General features: G+C 42.9%; 1 protein-coding gene across 2 annotated transcripts in view; it reads right to left on the bottom strand.

Annotated features, from left to right (window-relative positions):
• LOC140494840 (CREB-regulated transcription coactivator 1-like) overlaps window positions 1-21,380 on the bottom strand; it is a 145,864-nt gene that overhangs the window by 93,960 nt on the left and 30,524 nt on the right. For both annotated transcript variants that reach the window (XM_072594511.1, XM_072594510.1), the window contains exons 2-5: window positions 15,339-15,455; window positions 12,861-12,998; window positions 3,458-3,519; window positions 2,678-2,778 (exon numbers count right to left, since the gene is read on the bottom strand). In XM_072594511.1, the coding sequence (XP_072450612.1) occupies window positions 2,678-2,778; window positions 3,458-3,519; window positions 12,861-12,998; window positions 15,339-15,455 (418 nt within the window). The remainder of the gene's footprint in view (window positions 1-2,677; window positions 2,779-3,457; window positions 3,520-12,860; window positions 12,999-15,338; window positions 15,456-21,380) is intronic.

Raw genomic sequence — 21,380 nt, forward strand, 5'->3', positions numbered from 1 at the left:
GTCATGAAACCAGGGACCAAGTCTTATTGAATGTGAAGCCAATTACAAGTAAATTTCATATTTAAGAGTAACATTCTCCAGATGAAGGCAAGAAACCTACAATGAAACAAAATTACATGGGTATGAAGGAAAAGTCCACCACTCTATGCTAATCCCTGTAAACCTGCATATCCTCTGGCTAATCCACCTAGCCTGCACATTCTTGGACACTATGGATAATTTAGCTTGGCCAGTTCACCAAACCTGCACACCTTTGGAGTGTGGAAGGAAATTGGAGCACTTGGAAAAGACCCACACAGGGGGCATGCACAAATGTGCAGTCTGCCAAGGGTAAAATCAAACCACTGAGCCACTCTTATTGCAGACTTGGATCTAAATATAGAAGGATCACAAAGTTAGCATGGAGGTGCGTCAAACAAACAATGAGAAAAGCCTTGATTTCAAAGGATTAGAGTATAGGTTTACGCCTTGTTACAGCTGCATAGGACTTTGATGAGAACACACTAGCAGTTTTGTGCTCCATACCAGAGCAATGATATCCTAGCATTAGAGGCAAAACAGCAAACCTTCAGTGGATTTATTCCTGAGATGAAGGAGTTATCTTAGGATGAGAATCTGAATAAATTGGGTCTAGATACACTCACGTTTAAAATGAGTGGTGGGCTCATTGAAACATAAGTTGGTGAAACGGCTTGACAAGTTAGACACAGAGTTGGTTTCCTTTGGCTGGGGAATACGGAACATGATGGCACTGTCTCAGGGTCAGGGGCTGATTATTTAGGACTATGATGAAGAGAATTGACTTCATTCAATAGGATATGAATGGCTGGAATTCGCTCCCATAGAAGGTTGAGGATGCTTCACGATTAAATAAGCTTAAAGCTAAAATAGGCAAATTTTTGCTTACTCAGTGAATTAAAGAATATAAGGAATAGACACAAAAATGTTGAGTTGGAAGGTTAGCCATGACCAGCTGAATAACAGAGCAACCTCATGAGGATGTATGGTGCTCTCAGCTCCTCTTATGGTCTGTGTAGATGACCATGCCTGCAACAGTGTCAGGCATACATAAAACTGAGGTATGATAGGAACCAACCTTGTAATTCGTTCTGTTTTCTAGCATTACATGGCAAACAGAAGAAGCATGCTACTAACAGATGTATGTGTTCTAACAACCAACAGATCAGATCAAGTCTACAGTCTTCGCAAACCTTGTTGTGATTAATGGTTGGCAATGGAAGAACAGGCTCCATAAACATCACCATTTTGAATGACGTAGGAACCCAATAATGTAACAGACAAGATGCAAATATTTGCAACCATCTTCAGCCACAAGTGCCATGTGGATGATTCACTTAGCCTTCTGAGATCCCAGCTCAGATGCTAACCTTCAGCCAATTTGATTTACCCCACGATATCAAGATATGGCCTACTACACAGCATACAGGAATGGTTATGGGGCCCTAATGACATCCTTGCTTCATGCTGAAGACTTATGTAGAACTTGTCATTCTTGTAGGCAAGTTGCTCCAGCACAGCTGCAAATGTGGTATCAACCTGACAATGTGCCTGGTCCTAAAAACCAGGATAAATTCAAGTTAGTCAATTATCAGCTGATCAGCCCACTTAAGATATTAAAGGTTTAATTTGCTCTGTTGACCTGCAGGAAATTGGATGTCCTGAGGCTAGGGTGGGATGTCTCTGTCTTACAGGTAGAATGTAAGAAATTTACATTCCCATCCCTTGCCATTCAGAGCCATTTGCATGGCCATTTCCTAATTATTCAGAGTAAAGGAATTACATTATCATCCCCCATTCAGAAATCAACAGTAACATTGCAGTTGGAATTTTGACTACTCCCCTGCAGTTTAAAAAAAAAATTCACAACAAATTTAGCCATTAAGGGATGATTTACATTACATTGTTTCTGGAGATGATCAGGTCAGTGTGTCTTGACTGTGGGGGAGTGGCTGGGGGTTGTCTTGTGGGAATTACTGACTGTGATGTAAAGATTTTGTACAAAGGAAGAACAGGTTCCTTTGTTCAGAAAGATCCTTTGACATGGCTCCACAAGCCCTGCGAAGTGCGTTAAAGAGTTTCTCCAGAAAATTTGTACTGTACTGTGCTTAATAGACTTTAGGTTGTTCACAGAAGTTGGCGTGTTGCAGTTGCATCAAGTGTGTAAGAATCTCAGGAAAAAAGAACATAACACACTCACTTATCAACAAAGTGATACAGCGTATTCACCACAGTTATATCAAACAGCATTACTCAGTAATAACCTGCTCACATGCTCAGTTTGGGCTTCACCAGCGCCTCGATCAACCAGCTTTCTAGAAAAGTCTATATTTAGTATAATTCAAACTTTAGCAAGATAATTTTCTATGGAATAAGTTCGTTATTGCTCCTAGCAGGGTATAAAAAGTGATATGAAATCTGACTCTGCTACTCATACATTAAAATAGACAAAAACACAGCAGTAATATCCGCAATATTACTGAGCCATTTCTCCCTCCTCAAAAGGTGCCACTTTCAAGAGTTTGAGGCTTTGAATGAAGAGCCTGCAAGTTTGTGTTGCCAGTGTGTGCATTTGAGAAAAATTGTTAGAAATATTAATTTTTTTGTATGAAAGATTTATGATTGGAGGGTCAGCACCCTCATTTGAACATGACCTCACCTCGCTTGTGCTGCTCTTGTGTTTCTTGGGAACCCCCATTAAATGGATCCTGTGCAGTGGGATTCATCGTGCTCTGGTGCAGAGCAGAATCTGAATTGGTCCTGAAATTAAAATATATGGATCATTTGTGACAATCAGCTGCAAGTGTGACAGATTGAGTAAACCAGATAGATTAGAAAACAACAGTGACAGGTGGTTTAAAAAAGCTTAATTCTAAAAAGGAGAAACTTCCGTATAGTCCACGTTTTGCAGGACAGCAACAGTCCTGCCATCATCTTTAATTCTTTGTCGACATCCTACAAAATGTCATTCAGTCTTGCTTTCTGGGAGGAGGAATACAGATCAGTTTAATGCTCAGAACAGATGAGACAACGAAAAGGTGAATGAGATACCGTATAAAGCACTACACATCCACAATATCTACATGCTTGTAAAGTCAATAGTAAAATACATCTGATCTTTCTGCACAGTTGCCCGTTTTTCCCTCTTATCACCCCTCTTGTCTCAAGGGCTTTTCTCTGTCCCCTCTTATCGCCTTCTACCTGTATTTAATGATCCACCTGCATTTGTTCCCCTGGAATGGGAGCCACTCTGCCACTTTTTCCCATTGTCCCTGGGAACAGCCTAACTACCCCCATCTTTGCAGTTGGTGTTAAAAGTCTAAATATAGCAAGGTATTAAGCTCTAAGCTCAGATCACATGAACTTTTCATCATTATGACATCATTTGCAACAGAAAGACTTGAGATTGGAAGTTTAATTTAGGAAAAGTGTCACTCACCTTCGCCAGCTGGTGTCAGCTGGGGGCGACAGATAGACCGAACCATATGGACAGCTGTCTGCGTGCTGTGGAGTCAAGGAAACTTCAGAGAACAGAACGAATTCTGCAACAAACTGTTCACTGCGCAGAAAATTAAACATTTTACACAGAGCTCCTCTCCTCTGGAGCAATACTTACTGCAATAATAACCCAATTAAAACCTTCCCTCACCAAGCAACCCTGTTTCAATCTCCTTAACATCACTCAACTCTGTCACTGCCTTGTGCATCTGCTGCTCAAATCCTAATTCATGCCCTTGTTATCTCTGAAATCATGGAGCAAGCAGCCCTGAAGACAGTCATTTGGCCCAGTGAGATTCTACACTCTTTCAAACAGCAAACATGTCAGAACATTTCTCCCATTTTGTTCCCACATCCCTGGAATTATTTTTCTCCAAGGATCCTTTGAAGACGACTAATGAACCTGCTTCCATCACCTGAGCCAGCACCACATGCCAAATCCGACTCGAGTTTGCAACCTTCGCTTTCTTCATGTCAGCTCTGATTCTTCTGCCAAAAACCTTGTCCCCTTTGACATTTTACTCTAAGGACTGTACCCCCAGCTTGTCTAGCCTATCCACCTTAACTGTAAGTTCTCATTTCTGAAACTATTTTAGAAATTCTTTTCAGTACCTTAACTTACTTCTTTAAGCATCGTGTTCAAAAATACGCACACTAACTGGGACTAAAGTGAGTTTTAGCTGAAAATGTGTTGCTGGAAAAGCACAGCAGGTCAGGCAGCATCCAAGGAGCAGGAGAATCAACGTTTCGGGTATGAGTCTTTCTTCAGGAGCCCTTATTCAGGAATCCATTTCTGAAGAAGAGCTCATGCCCGAAACGTCGATTCTCCTGCTCCTTAGATGCTGCCTGACCTGCTGTGCTTTCCCAGCAACACATTTTCAGTTCTGGTTTCCAGCATCTGCAGTCCTCACTTTCTCCTAAAGTGAGTTTTATGCAGGCTTACTGCAAATTTCTGGTTTTCACACACCATCCTCTAGTTATAAAGCCAAGGATCCTCTTTGCTTAATTAATTGCTTTTGTAATCTGTCTTATTTCCTTTACAGATTTCGCCACAAACATCAATTCTGTTTCTTCTGGCATCAGAAGAATCTTTATTTCTTAAAATCATTCACCACTCAGTTAATCTAAATTGGCTCCTAATCTGGCAACTCTGCAATTTTAAAATATTTATGTTCAAAAATCTATGGCCTTACCAATGCTTATTTTTATGAGCGCAATCTATCCTACAACCCTCTGACATCAGGGCCATGAATGCAACTGCCTAGGGCATAGGCTCTGGAATTCTCTCCTGAAATCTCACTATCTCCTTTTTACTATCAAAATGTTTTTATAACCAACTTTGTTAAATTAATTTTTCATTATCTCCCTGTCGCAATATCTTTTTGTGACTTGGTGTCAAAAGTTGTTTGGAATCCTCCTGTGAATACCTTGAGATACCACTTAATCACAAGTGGGTTTGCCATTTTGTATTTCGGTCAGTTCAATAGCTCAATAGAATGTACTTCACCTAATTTAGTCTATTCATTGTTCACAATACTGCATGAATCCATGTAAGATTCTGTAAATCTGTTTTTTAGATTAGAATATGAACATTTGGCACAGACAGTCTCACACAGGGCACCTCACACCTTCAATGCATTATCTGGGACGACATGACACCAATTGTTTAAGTTCACTCAAGAATGTAACTTTAAAAAAGTTCTGCGATTTACACATGAAAGAACTGAAACCAACATGTTTATTCCAAACGATGAGAGACTTTACAAATAATTCAGGTCTTTTTTAACATATAATTTCAGTTACATCACACTGTAAATGTTGCTCTGAATTCTGATTAGATTCCCTACAGTGTGAAAACAGGCCCTTCGGCCCAACAAGTCCACACCAACCCTCTGAAGAGCAGCTCACCCAGATCCATTCTCCTACATTTACCCCTGACTAATGTACCTAACGCTACGGGTAATTTAGCATGGCCAATTCACCTAACCTGCACATCTTTTGACTGTGGGAGGGGTGAATTGAACCCGGGTCCCTGGCACCGTGAAGCAGTAGTGCTAACCAGTGAACCACTGTGCACCTCACGGTGTCTTATGATCTTATACTCCACAACTACCTGATGAAGGAGCAGCGCTCTGAAAGCTACTGCTTCCAAATAAACCTGTTGGACTATAACCTGGAATTGAGTGATTTTTGACTTTGTACATCCTCTATATTAGGAAGATGAAAGGCAGAGTGGGTGAATACTTTGTGGCTTTCTATACTTGGCTGTTAAAGACAACCTGAACTTTTAGTTGCGTGCCACTTCAACATACCACTATGTACTCTGGCCAACATTTATGTATCAGTAAAATAAAATAAGAACTGTGGATGGTGGAAATCTGAAACAAAAACAAAAATTGCTGGAAAAATTCAGGTGGTCTAGCTGCATCTGCAGAGAGAAACCAGAGTGAACACGGAATCCAGTAACCCTTCTTCAGGACTTTTCCAAAGCTGCATCAGCAACATCTTTCACTTGGGGACATTACAGCTTTTAGGACTCCAATATTGACTTTAATGTCTTTGCAGCATGAACATCTCCTTCCATGTCTATTACCCACCCCTACATCTTAGAATTTGCCAATGAAATGGGTTTCTTAGATCCAACAGCCAATTCGTTTTCACCTATTCAGGCATTATCACCAATCAAGATTCTTTTCTTCTAGGGCTCACCATCTTCATCCCTTTGTCCACCTCACTCACTGCCCCCACACATCCTCCTCCACCACCCCCCCACCCACCCAAGCTTTTTCTGGCTCCCTTTCCCCCAGCTGCTCAGTCCTTTCTCCCTCAATCCTTGTCATCAGCATAAATAGCACTTTGGACTAGATGCTATCAGCTCTGAAGGGTCACTGGAATTGAAACATTAACTCTGCCTTCTTTCCACAGATGTTGTCAGATCTGCTCAGTTTCTACAGTTAATTCCTGATTGCATGCTTTACAATAAAATAAACATGATTTTGTTCCCATTGTGGAGATGTGACTGCAGGGTGATCAAAACTAGGAACTATATATAAAAGGATATTCCACATTTAGGAGGGACAGGTAAAAAAGAAAGGAGGTACTGATAAGAAGGGATGGGATTAGTGGATTAGAGAAAGAGACTCAGATTGGAGAGAAGTGTACAGTCTGGGCAAGTCTAAGAAACAGCAAGGGGGTAGGAAAATTTGGAAGTTGTTGTTTACAAATGCATCCAGGAGGGTTTCTTCAAACAATATGTAGACAGTCCAACTAGGTAAGGGATCATAGACTTTTTACAGGGGAATGAGCCTGGCTCAGAGATTGAAGTTTCAGTGGGGGAGCATTTTGGGACAGTGATCATAATTCCTTAAACTTTAAGATAATTACTTATGAGGATAAGACTGGTCCTCAGGTGAAAGTGCTAAACTGGAGAAATTAGATTGGGGTGGATGTTTTGTGGGTAAATCCACATCTGACATATGAGAGTCTTCTAAAGGCCATTGCTCAGAATTCAGAACCAGCAAGTTACTGTAGGGATAAAAGAAAAGGATAGGAAGATTCGGGAATCTTGGACAAGAAGAGATATTGAGAAAGTTGAGTCAACGAGAAAGGTAGTACTCATGAGGTTCAGGAAACTGAAATCAAACAAGACTCTTGTGAAATATAAAGGCAACAGAAAATAACTTAAAATAAGAAATTAGGAGGGCTAGAAAGGCCAATAATGTCCTGGCAAGTAGCATTAAGGAAAATCCCAAGGCATTTTATACATATATTAGGAGCAAGAGATAACTAGCGAAAGAGTAGGTCCACTCAAGGACAAAGGAGGGAATATATACATGGAGCCAGAGGAAGCTGGTGAGGTCCTTAATGAGTACTTTGCATTGGTATTCTCAAAAGGAGAAGTACATGAATGATGCTAAGGTTAGGGAGGCGTATGTTGCTATTCTGTGGCATGCTGATATTAAAGAGGAGGTAGCTTTGGGCATCTTGAAAAATATTGAAGTAGATTAGGGGTCAGATGAGATCAATCCCAGAATAGTGAAGGAGCAAGGGAGGAGATTTCTGGGGCATTGACAGAGATCTTCGTCTCCTCTTTATCCTCAAGACTGGAGAATAGCTAGTGCTGATCGTTTGTGCAAGATATGCAACAGGGATAATCCAGGAAATTATAGGCCACACGTCAGTGGTAGGAAAATTATTGGGAAAGATTTTTAAGGACACTGTTTATTTGCATTTGGAAAAGAATGGATTTATTAGCGATAGTCAGCCTGGCTTTATGAGGGAGAGATCTTGTCTCTCAAATTTGATTTTCTTTTTTGAGAAAGTGATGAATATGATTTATGGGTGGCATGGTGGCACAGTGGTTAGCACTGCTGCCTCACAGCGCCAGAGACCCGGGTTCAATTCCCGCCTCAGGCGAGTGACTGTGTGGAGTTTGCACATTCTCCCCGTGTCTGCGTGGGTTTCCTCCGGGTGCTCCGGTTTCCTCCCACAGTCCAAAGATGTGCAGGTCAGGTGAATTGGCTATGCTAAATTGCCCGTAGTGTTAGGTAAGGGGTAGATGTAGGGGTATGGGTGGGTTGTGCTTCGGCGGGGCAGTGTGGACTTGTTGGGCCGAAGGGCCTGTTTCCACACTGTAAGTAATCTAATCTAATCTAATTAGGGGAGGCAGGGGACTGTAAGGCAGTGGATGTTGCCTACATGGACTTTACTAAAGCATGGGACAAGGTCTAGTAATAGGCTGGTCCAGAAGATTAAGTTACATGGGATCCATGCTAAGTTGGCAAACTGGATACGCAATTGACAAATATGAGACAGAAGGTAGCTCTGGATGGATGCTTTTCTGACTGAAAGTCTATGACTAGTCGTGTTCTACAAGGATCAGTGCTGGTATATATATAAAAATGACTCCGATGAAAATGTAGGTGATCTGATTAGTGAGTTTGCAGATGACACTGAAATTGGTGAAGATATGGATAATGATGATTATCAAAATTACAGCAGGAAATAAATCAGTTGGAAAGTTGGGCGGAGAAATGGCAGATGGAGTTTAATCTAGGCAACTGTAAGGTGATGCATTTGGGAGGTCAAATGCAAGAAGAAAGTATACAGTTAATTGCAGGACCCTGTACAGTATTGACATACAAATGGATCTTGGGGTGCAAGTCCACAGCTCCCTGAAAATGACAACACAAGTGAATAAGGTGATAAAGAAGGCACACAGCAAGCTTGCCTTCATTGGTCAGGGCATTGAGGATAAAAGTTGGCAAATCATGTTGCAGCTAAGACTTTAGTTGGACAACATTTTTATTATTGTGTGCGGTTCTGGTCCCCATGCTATAGGAAAGATGAGGAGACTTTAGAGAGGTTGCAAAAGAGGTTTACCAGATGTTACCTGGATAAGAGCGCATTATAAGGAGAGACTGAACAAACTTGGATTGTTTTCACAAGAGTGTTAGAGGCTGACGGATAACCTGATAGAAGTATATAAAATTATGAGATGCGTGGCTATTGTGGATGTCAGAATCTTTTTCTCAAGTAAAATACCAGGGGGCATAGGTTTTAGTGGAAAGGGGACAAATTTAAGGGAGAGGTGCGAGGAAAGTTTTTTTTAAAACATAGATGGTGGCAAGTGCCTGGAATCCGCTGCCAGAAAGGTGGTAGAAGCAGATACGTTAGTGAAGTTTAAGAGGCATTTAGACAGTCACGTGACAAGCTGGGAATATAGGAATGCAGACCACATGCAGCCAGATGGGGTTAGTTTAGAATGGCACTGTGACCCGCACAGACATGGTGGACCAAAGGGCCTGTTTCCATGCTGTATTGTTCTATGATCTAAACAGTAGTGGTTACATAGGTCATGGTATAAATCAGGAAATTAGAAGTGCTTATAGCAGAAGGGAATGCAATAATTATGGATGATTTCAATTTTGCTATGAATTGGAGAATTTTAAAGACCACCGATACTGTGGGCAAAGAATTCCTGCAATGTATTCAGGCACTATTTTCAAGCAACCTGTTGACAAGCCAAGTTTGGTATAGGTCACTTTAGATCTAGATTAAATTAGATTACTTAGAGTGTGGAAACAGGCCCCTTGGCCCAACAAAACCACACCGATCCTCTGAAGAGCAACCCACCAAGACCCATTCCCCTACACTTACCCCTTCAACTAACACTACGGGCAATTTAGCATGGCGAATTCACCTAACTTGCGCATTTTTTGGACTGTGGGAGGAAAGCGGAGCACCCGGAGGAAACCCACACAGACATGGGGAGAATGTGCAAACTCCACACAGACAGTTGCCTGAGGTGGGAAATGAACCCAGGTCTCTGTTGCTGTGAGGCAGCAGTGCTAACCACTGTGCCGCCCACACAGGAGAAAAGGCTAATTAATAAACTTGCTGTTAAAAAAATCATTAGTGACCATAGCATTACACGATTTCCCAATGTTTGAAAATATGTGATCAATTTGAAACCAGGGTGTTGAATCTTAACAAGGATATTATGAAGTTATGAGAAGAAAGGTGGCTGCTGTTGGTTACAAAAATGCATTAATGATTGAAAGATAGACAGATGACGTCAGGCACCAAAGAATTACTGCTTGGTTTTGAAAAAAAACACAATTCTTTTAAGGGACAACACACAACAGGAATATTGACAGTATTGTTAGTAGCAGTACACAAGTAGTACTGAGAAATTAGTGGGACTGAAAGTTGACAGCTCCACCAGACCCAATAGCCTTAACCCTGAAGTTCTGAAAGAGATTTCAAAATTCTGTTAATTCTGCAATGAGGTCCACATTTCGGAAGGTTACACATGTAACCCCATTGTTCAAGCGAAGAGTGAGAGAGAACCAAAGAACTATAGACCTGGTAATGTGATGTTAGAAGGGAAAATACTAGCACTTATTGTAAATGCTGCCATTACTGGATAGTTAAGAAAGTACTGTCTGATTGGACAGCGTCAACATGGGGACTCAAAGGGGAAATCATGTTTGATTTAGTTTTTGAGAATGAGATGAACAGATCGAAAAGGTGGAGCCTGTCAACGTGGCGTATTTACATTTCAAAAGATTTGTGACACTCTTACCAGCATTGTCATAAAAAGATGCATCCTCACCAGCCTACCTGCTGCAAATAAAATTGAGTATATTTTTACCCCTCGTTGGTTCCCTGATAAGCTACCCCAGACACAAAATAGCAGCTAAATACAATAGCTACATAAATCATTGTGCTGTCTTGGTAATAAACATCAAATTTTCACACCAGACTATATTCTGCACCCTTGTCACCTTCACTGCTTCCTCTAAGATAGATTTAGCATTGAGGAGTGCTGATTTATTAGCTGGGGGCTTACATGGTAATCAAAAGAATAATTTTTTGCCAATATTTGTCTTGACTTCATGAGATATCAATGTCAAGGACTCTCAGGTCAACACCCCTCCCAATTCTGCCGGGTCTGGTTTATTGGTGGGGCAAGTTACACGCAGAAGCGATGGTAGTATCTTATCCGTAAAGTACTATTTGACTAGTCGGAGACAGCTGTTCTAATTTTGGCACAAGCTTCCAGATGTTAATAAGAATCTGCTGCAAGGTTGACAAGGCTCAGTTTGCCATTGTCAATTCTTTTACTTAGGTCATTGTCTGATGGTGAAACTGTCCTATAAGGAGAGTGAGGAGACTGGGCCTGTATTCCCTGATCACAGAAACTGACAAAGTTCAGAAAGGCATAGACAGAGGTGATGTATAAAATATGTTTTTCCTGGCTATAGGGTCTAGAACCAGATGACAGCCCGGAATAAAAACCAAATCATTTAGGTCTCACATGAGGAAGAGCTACAGCGTCATTTGAATTCTCTAACACAGGACCAAGGAAGCTCAGTTATTTAGCAAATTAAGACAGATTGTTAGACCTCCAATGACACAAAAGGGACATGTGTGGACTTGTTGGGCTGAAGGGACTGTTTCCACACTATAGGGATTCTATGATTCTAAAGGGGACAATATGGGAATACGACGCTGAGTTAGATGATCAGTCATGCTTTAGAATGATGGAGTAGGTTCAAGGGACTAAATAGCCTATTCCAGCTGTGTTCCTACCCTACGATACGAAAAAGGCAAGTTTTTGACAATGTCAAGTTGAGAATCTTTATTTATTTAAAACTGTCTGTCTTAGAATGTTTGCATCACTGATAGGTGACCATTTGATACCGATCCCTAACTGTCCCCAAGGTGGTGATGGTGAGCTGCCTTCTCAAATTATTGCTGTTCATCTAGTGTAGGTACATGCATGCTCTCTCTTTCACTCACACACACACACAGTATAGGAGTTGGGACGACACGTTGGGTTTGCACAGGACATTGGCGATGTTACTTTTGGAGTACTATGTACAGTTCTGGTTGCCCTACTATAGGAAGGATATTATTGATTGGAGAGGGTGCAGAAAAGATTTACAAGCACGTTACCAGAACTGGAGGGTTTGAGTTATAAGGAGAGGCTGAAAAGACTGGGACTTTTCTCACTAGAGCATAGGAGATTGAGAGGTGACCTAAGAGATGTTTATAAAATTATGAGGGACATAGGTAAGGTAAATAGCAAAGGCCTTTTCCCCTAGAGGGCATAATTTTAAGATGACAGAAGACAGATTTAAAAGTACCTAGTGGGCAACTTTTTCACACGAGGATGGTTGGTATGTGAAATGAACTATCAGACGAAATGCAGGACAGGTACAGTTACAACACTTAAAAGAAATCTGACAGGTAGGTAAATAGGAAAGGTTTAAGGAGGGATATGGGCCAAACTCAGGGAAATGGGACAAGTTTAGCTTGGAAAACTTGGACAGCATGGATGAGTTGGACCGAAGAGTCTATTTCCATGCAGTATGACTATAATCATAAATATTATCAAACCAATACTCATTAAATTTAAACACTGCGTTAATTTCATGTGGGTAGCAACATTATATATTTAACAGAAAACAAGATTGATATTTTCTAAGAAAAACAATGCATATCAAGGTGTAACATACAGTAAAATACTTCCTAATTAGTGCGTAATAACTGAGCAAAAAGACCACTTGTGTTTCTTTGAGAGCAAAATGATGGCATGACAAAGCATAAGTACTTCTCATGAAAACATTCCCTGTTGCATAACTGATTTCTCAATGATCCAGAGCTAGGACAGCACCTTTCAAAGAGATCTTCAGCATTAGACCCAAACATATCAAAGCAACATGATTTTACCTGGCAGTACTGGTGAGAGATCCTCACCAAAGGTCATTGCCCTCAATCCTTCATGTTCTGGATAATATTTCAGTGTCCACACCACATTGACAGAGGAAGGATATCTGGCGCCCGTGTTTGTCAATAGGAATGGCACGGCGGTGTGGTGATCCTAGTCGGTTTCGATCCCTGTAGACCCGGTCAACCAAGCCATGATGCCTGGTTGATCTACTAGTGTCCAAGGTAGATGACTGGAACGGAGTCTGCAACATAAATGCAGGGGGGTCCTTCAGTATTCTGCACTATATTTATATTTGAATTGCTTTTTAGTTTCCTCCTTATTTAAAGGACTAAGTGCAGGATTTAGATTTTTATAGATCATATATTTTGCCTGAAATTTGCCCCTTAGCAACTAGTTTTAGGCTTATCACGGGATTTATTGCCATAGACTGGAGTTCATTTAATCTAGTTAACAGTTAACTATAAATGAGGGAAATTTTTACTTTAACCCAAAAGCTTACTATACTAATTAGATTCCTGCAGCACATCCTCAGTCAGTGTTGGGTTGTGTATGGTACACATTTAAGTCCATCAGGAGAGATAGACAGGTAGACCAATGCATCATGATTCGTGACAGGAATACTGACGTTTTCTCATTTCGTAGCCAGCTTACGTTGCAATTGATTGAACAAAAGCTACAAAGTTTTCAATGGCATGAGACAAACTCATGGCAAAGTTTCTGTAAAAAGTAAGCAGATTGCCAGTATTTGGACATAACATATAACTGGACTGAGACCCCTGCCTGCTACATTGATGCCTGGTCAAGAGGGGAAATTGAAGAAGAAATTGAGAATCACTAAGATGTAATGAAGGATTTTCAATTTAAATCCAAGTCTTAATTGCAGGTAAGCTCACTGATATAAAACATTAACACTTTTTTTCTATGAAGATCTTGCCTTGCCTGCTGAGTGTTTCTTGCTGAGTGCACGTACTTCAAACTTTCAGCATCCATAGTAATTTGCTTGCACTGTAGTTGATCTCACTTATTTACATGTCAACTCTGCCAAATATATACTCAATATTAGCAGGACCATTTCTTGCTGTTCCTGGTCTTCAACAATATCTCTACTCAATACTATTAATGAGCTGACTGCTGCTGTATAGTCTTTCTTTCAGAGACAAGGCAAGTATCAATTCCCTACCTTGTGACTGAGAGATCAAATGTTAAAAAAAACCAACTCTTACAAGCACAAAAAGACAGCATAAACTCGAGGCATCCTCTGTTGAGAGTGCGATGATGATGCCCTGCAATGGTACTGACAGCTGAGCAGCCCAGGAAACAAGTGAAGAAATACAGGCAATTGACTAGGATAAAAAGCAAGCTGCTTACAAGTAATCTCTGTACAGAGAAATTCACTTAGTCCCTCACAACACAAACTTCACTCTGATCTCTGGGTTACTGAATAGAAATACAAATTCTGTCTAAGAACTGAAACTTGGAAATGGGTGATTTTAGCAGGCACCAATGTGTTGGTCAGGATACAGAATTCATCAGCAATTATCAGTTCAGCCTGAGCAACACAATATCTTGATGCACGAATAACCCTATTCTACTACACCACTAAAACACAATCCCAGGAGAGACACCAAGCAGAGAAATACCAAGCCTGTAGGTAGGAACACTGTTCTCAGTACCCGAGAATCCAAGACGCTCAACGTGATCTACAGCAACGCTCACCCAGACCTGATTTAATTTATCCAATAGGTAACAGTGCGGCAAATTAAACAATAGCATGTTGAGCAGGAGACAAAAAAACAATATTGGGCAGAATCCACGTTTCCCCCCTACAATCTGACCTCCCACCCCAAAAAAAATTGTATATTTCTTCATTTCTTCTTATTCTGCTGCTTTACCAGAGAGGAACTTGGGAGACATGCACACAGCTAACAGCTGGCAGAGAATGAGCCAGCTCCTCAATACACTTGTATCCATTAAAATGTACAGTGAACAGTTTGTTAATTCTTAATAAAATCATTTTTCTTATCACTAAGGATAGAACTTATCATAGACAATACATATGAGAAAGGACATTCACGTTGGCAGTTCCTTACAAATGGTCAAACAGACAGCTCTGTAACTTGTTGATGCTCACGATCCACTTGGCCACAGAAGGGTACAAAGCTGAAAGTAATCCAGGATAGTGGCACCCGAAGCCTAACAACACCAACTCTCATTTTTCTGAGACACACTGTATCTGTCAGAGATCAGTAGGAATTATAAACAGGATTATCCCAACCCTAACTCCTCTTGTTTTAACACGAAGAGAATAAGACGCTGTAGTTAATTCTCTAGTTAGCATTTATAACCATTAAAAAGAAAGCACTAATCTTAATCGCATTATTTATTACATATTACATGTGAATTCTGATCACAGTCTAAGCTCAGATGATATGGTACAAGTAATCAGGACAACAATTTGTGAAGTATTCAGCTCTTTGTACTAGCTCCTTCACAATATTAAGGGATCTGTTGCATGTTTACTTTAATCCTTGTTTCATCCTGTTTATAGCGATTTTCTTTTTTAACCTAGAGACAAACTCACCTGAAAAGGGAGGTCCAGAGTGGTGCTCCCAATCTGGTTGACGTTGGGAAGGGAGCCTCCATAGTACTGACCCCGACCCTGTCCCAACTGTAAATACTGAGATTTCTGCAACTGTAACTGAGAACAAAGAAAAACAGGCCTGTTACAAACAAACTGGAGTTGAGACACCTGCCACAGAACCTTCTGGAACCTCTCTAACAATACCAGGGTAATCGTCATCACATACCAATGCCTTCAGCAGCTGATGTCTCACACTAAAATTGGATAAAAAGTTATCATTTTGTACAGCACAGAGACTAGGAAAGAAACTGGTCAAAAGCTTAAGATTATGGGGACAGATTATAGGGACTAGATTGAAATAGAAAATGTTGGAAATAATCAACTAGCAGGATCCACTGAAAAGAAAAACAGGGGTTAGTCTTCCAGCATGATGGCTTTTCATCACAACTAGGAGCACTAAGAGATCTACCAGCCTTTAACAGGAAAGATGTTGACCACTGAAAGCTCCATGTCTTTTGAGCTTACATGGAGTTTCACTGGAAAAGTTTAGGAAGCAGAGGAGAAAGAGATCAGAACAGGAAAATGACAGGCAATTGGAAGCACAGGATCATACTATGACATCCATCTTCCATGAAGCAGTCAGCCAATCTGTGTTTGGTTTCCCTAACATACAGACCACATTATTAGCAGTTAGTACAGCAGATCAAATTGAAAATACAACTAAATTAAGTTTCACATGGAAGGTATTTTTGGGATCCTGCAACAGCAAGAAAGGGACAAGGGAAGTAAGGAGCAGACAGTGCATTGTCTGTATGGGGAAGTGCTGCATGAAGGAGAAGCGGTGTTGTGATGCTCAAGGCATGGACCAAGGCGTTAAGGAGCAAACAGTCCCCTCTAGCTGTTATCCTGCCCCCTCCCCCACCCCTAAACCCATTCAGTGGAAGCAAAACGCTCAGACAGACAGTGTAGTTTTACCTCCTTCACCTTCATTCCAATCCCTGCAGGGAGAGAGAATGATCGCCCATGTGCACAGAGACATGAGTTCTCGGTCTTCTCTGGAACAGTAGTTTCTAAATGAATTATTGAGTCATTTTACAGGGAGGAGCATCCAGATATGGCAGCATACATATTGATTGGGTGACCACTACAATCAGCGAGTGTCAATAGTAAAGATTAAGTCATCTGCCGTTACACAATGAATAACCGGCTTCACGTAATGAATAATTTTCACCTTGTTAAACTAACCTCGCATACTGAATGCTTCCAATATTGTTAAATGGCTCTACATAATAAATGCTTTTCCACCGTGTTAACCCATTACCCTTGCCTCCATACCCATTAACTGTAAGTTCTTATATGATCTGAGTCATGCTCAACTGAACCTCTTGTTTCACAAAACTCAGAACTTAACTCTTTCCCTGCCTGTTTATACCCTATTCACATTCTCATTCCCTTCTTTTATCATTTCATGATAACCAATAGCACTACCAGCTTTCATAAGACTGACAGCCAGTATTTAAGCAAGTTATTGGCACACTGCATACAATGATTATAACAAAAAAAACTAATCCGTTACAGTAAACAGAATTTGAAGAATCCTCTCATGTGGAAGAAAAATCATCAGTAAAGTTCTTAAATCCATGGTCTTCAGTGACCACTCCATCCCCTCCAAGTCGAGTGGAAGTGAGCCAGTTCTCCAAAATCTCCTTCAGTCAAGTCCAACTGAAAACAAAACCCAGTCTGTCCTTGCACATCACTCCACGGAGAAATCTGAAATCTTTGATAAGGGCAGTTAAGTGCTTTTCAAAACTGATGAGACTTTCAGCCTTCTGGAGATGCTTCAGATGGAGGCTACGAGCACATCTGAATGTGCAGTACAGCAGCTGCAGCAGCAGGCTAGGTGTATGCAGCATTCTTTGCTACTTCTGCTCCCATTCTGCTGTTAAATTGCGATGGTAGCTGAAAAATGTGTTGCTGGAAAAGCGCAGCAGGTCAGACAGTATCCAAGGAGCAGGAGAATCGACGTTTCGGGCATAAGCTCTTCTTCAGGAATGAGGAAGGTGTGCCAAGCAGGCGAAGATAAAAAGTAGGGAGGAGGGGCATTGGGAATGCGATAGGTGGAAGGAGGTTAAGGTGAGGGTGATAGGCCGGAAAGGGAGTTGGGCGGAGAGGTTGGGAAGATGATAAACAGGTCAAGAAGGCAATGCTGAGTCCGAGGGTTGGGACTGAGATAAGGTGGAGGGAGGGGAAATGACGAAGCTGGAGAGATCTGCATTCATCCCTTGTGTTTGGAGTGTTCCTAGGTGGAAGATGAGGCACTCTTCCTCCAGGCGTTGTGCTGCCATGGTCTGGCGATGGAGGAGGCCAAGGACCTGCATGTCCTTGGCAGAGTGGGAGGGGGAGTTAAAGTGTTCAGCTACGGGGTAGTTGGGTTGGTTGGTTGGTGAGGGTGTCCCAGAGGTGTTCTCTGAAACTTTCCGCAAGTAGGCAGTCTCTCTCCCCAATGTAGAGGAGGCCACATCGGGTGCAACGGATGCAGTAAATGATGCATGTGGAGGTGCAGGTGAATTTGTGACAGATATGGAAGGATCCCTTGGGGTCTTGGAGGGAAGTGAGGGGGGAGGTGTGGGCGCAAGTTTTGCATTTCTTGCGGTTGCAGGGGAAGGTGCCGGGAGTGGAGGTTGGGTTGGTGGGAGGTGTGGACCTGACAAGGGAGTCGCGGTGGGAGTGGTCTTTCTGGAACACTGATAGGGGTGGGGAGGGAAATATATCCTCGATGGTGGGGTCTGTTGGAGGTGGCGGAAATGACGAAGGATGATATGATATACCTGGAGGTTGGTGGGGTAGTAGGTGAGGACCAATGGGGTTCTGTCCTTGTGGTGATTGGAGGGGGGGGGGGGGTTCAAGGGCGGAGGAGCGGGAAGTGGAGGAGATGTGGTGGAGAGCGTCGTCAACCACGTCTGAGGGGAAATTGCGGTCTTTGAAGGAGGCGGCCATCTGAGTTGTTTGGTATTGGAATTGGTCCTCCTGGGAGCAGATACGGTGGAGGCAAAGGAATTGGGAATATGGGATGGCGTTTTTACAGGGGGCAGGGTGGGAGGAGGTGGAATCTAGGTAGCTGTGGGAGTCAGTCGGTTTATAGTAAATGTCTGTGTTGAGTCGGTCGCCCGAGATAGAAGTGGAGAGGTCTAGGAAGGGGAGGGAGGAGTCTGAGACGGTCCAGGTAAATTTGAGGTTGGGGTGGAAGGTGTTAGTAAAGTGGATGAACTGTTCAACCTCCTCATGGGAGCACGAAGTAGCGCTGATACAGTCATCGATTTAGCGGAGGAAAAGGTGAGGGGTGGTGCCAGTGTAGCTGCGGAAGATGGACTGTTCCACATATCCAACAAAGAGGCAGGCACAGCTGGGGCCCATGGCTACTCCTTTGGTTTGGAGGAAGTGGGAGGATTGGAAAGAGAAGTTGTTCAGAGTGAGGACCAGTTCAGTCAGTCGAAGGAGGGTGTCAGTGGAAGGGTACTGGTTGGGTCGGCGGGAAAGGAAGAAGTGGAGGGCTATGAGGCCTTCATGATGGGGGATGGAGGTGTATAGGGACTGCATGTCCATGGTGAAGATAAGGCGTTGGGGAACAGGGAAGCGAAAATCATGGAGGAGGTGGAGGCCGTGGGTGGTGTCCCGAACGTAGGTGGGGAGTTCTTGGACTAAGGGGGACAGGACCGTGTCGTGGTATGGAGAGATGAGTTCGGTGGGGCAGGAGCAGGCTGAGACAATGGGTGGGCCGGGGCAGTCAGGTTTGTGGATTTTGGGCAGGAGGTAGAAACGGGCGATGCAGGGTTGTGGGACTATGAGGTTAGAGGAATTGGATGGAAGATCCCCTGAGATGATGAGGTTATGGATGGTCTGGGAGATGGTGGTTTGGTGGTGGGGTCATGGTCAAGGGGGCAGTAAGAAGAGGTGTCCGCGAGCTGGCGTTTAGCCTCAGCAATATAAAGATCGGTGTGCCAAACTACTACCGCGCCTCCCTTGTCTGCTGGTTTGATAGTGAGGTTGGGGTTGGAGCGGAGGCAGTGGAGGACTGCACGTCGCGAGGGCGAGAGGATGGAGTGGGTAAGAGGGGTGGACAGGTTAATGCCGCGGTGGCAGTTGGCTATGAAGAGATCGAGGGCGGGTAAGAGGCCGACATGGGGTGTCCAGGTGAATGGGATGTATTGGAGGCAGGAGAAGGGGTCTTCAGAGGGTGGGCGAGAATCCTGGTTGAAGAAGTAGGCGCAGAGGTAAAGGCGGGGGAAGAATTGTTCGATGTCTCGCCGCGTGTTGAACTCGTTAATCTGGGAGCGTAGGGGGAAGAAGATGAGGCCTCTGCTGAGGACTGATCTTTCATCCTCAGAGAGGGGAGGTGAAAATATGGCAGGGCTAGGAATTAGGACCGGGCGCTGGGGCGGGTTTGGCGCGGGGGCAGAGATCGGCATGGAGACGCATGCGGCGTGGTCGTTGTGATGGTAGTTTGATCAGTGAAAACTATCAAATCACTTAAATGATCGAATGACAAGATAAAGCTCACATGGTTTAATGTCCATAGGAAGACCACTGACAAGAAGCATACCGAACCTCAAAGAACAGCAAGACGGCCTTTGTGTGGAGCCACAGGAAAGGGGTGAAATACTAAATGAATATTTTGCATCAGTATTTACTGTGGAAAAGGATATGAAAGACATAAAACTGTAGGGAAATAGACGGTGACATCTTGCAAAATGTCCAGACTACAGAGGAGGAAGTGCTGGACGTCTTGAAACAGTTAAAGGTGGATACATCCCCAGGACCTGATCAAGTATATCCGAGAAGTCTGTGGGAAGCTAGAGAAATGATTGCTGGGCCTCATGCTGATAGTCACAGGTGAGGTGCCGGAAGACTGGAGGTTGGCAAACGTGGCGCAACTGTTTAAGAAGGGTGGCAAAGACAAGCCAGGGAACTATAGACCAGTGAGCCTGACCTCGGTGGTGGGCAAGTTGTTGGAGGGAATCCTGAGGGACAGGATGTACATGTATTTGGACAGGCAAAGACTGATTGGGGATAGTCAACATGGCTTTTTGCGTGGGAAATCATGTCTCACAAACTTGATTGAGTTTTCTGAAGAAACAAAGGAGATTGATGAGGGCAGAGTGGTAAATGTGATCTATATGGACTTCAGTAAGGCATTCGACAAGGTGCCCCATGGAAGACTGATTAGCAAGGTTAGATCTCATGGAATACAAGGGGAACGAGCCATTTGGATACAGAACTGGCTCAAAGGTAGAAGACAGAGGGTGGTGGCGGAGGGTTGTTTCTCAGACTGGAGGCCTGTGACCAGTGGAGTGCCACAAGGATCGGTGCTGGTCCCTCTACTTTTTTTCATTTACATAAATGATTTGGATGCGAGCATAAGAGATACAGTTTGCAGATGACACCAAAATTGGAGGTGTAGTGGGCAGCGAAGAGGGTTACCTCAGATTACAACAGGATCTGGTGCAGATGGGCCAATGGGCTGAGAAGTGGCAGATGGAGTTTAATTCAGATAAATGCAAGGTGCCTCATTTTGGGAAAGCAAATCTTAGCTGGACTTATACACTTAATGGTAAGGTCCTAGGGAGTGTTGCTGAACAAAGAGACCTTGGAGTGCAGGTTCATAGCTCCTTGAAAGTGGAGTTGCAGGTAGATAGGATAGTGGAGGTGGCGTTTGGTATGCTTTCCTTTATTGGTCAGAGTATTGAGTACAGGAGTTGGGAGATCATATTGCGGCTATACAGGATATTGTTTGGCCACTGTTGGAATATTGCGTGCAAATCTGGTCTCCTTCCTATTGGAAAGATGTTGTGGAACTTGAAAGGGTTCAGAAAAGATTTACAAGGATGTTGCCAGGGTTGGAGGATTTGGGCTATAGGGAGAGGCTGAACAGGCTGGAGCCAGAGGATGTGGTGGAGGCTGGTACAACTGCAACATTTAAGAGGCATTTGGATGGGTATATGAATAGGAAGGGTTTGGAGGGATATGGGCCAGGTGCTGGCAGGT

This window comes from Chiloscyllium punctatum, chromosome 24 (assembly GCF_047496795.1).
Source record: "Chiloscyllium punctatum isolate Juve2018m chromosome 24, sChiPun1.3, whole genome shotgun sequence".
NCBI classification, from domain to species: domain Eukaryota; kingdom Metazoa; phylum Chordata; class Chondrichthyes; order Orectolobiformes; family Hemiscylliidae; genus Chiloscyllium; species Chiloscyllium punctatum.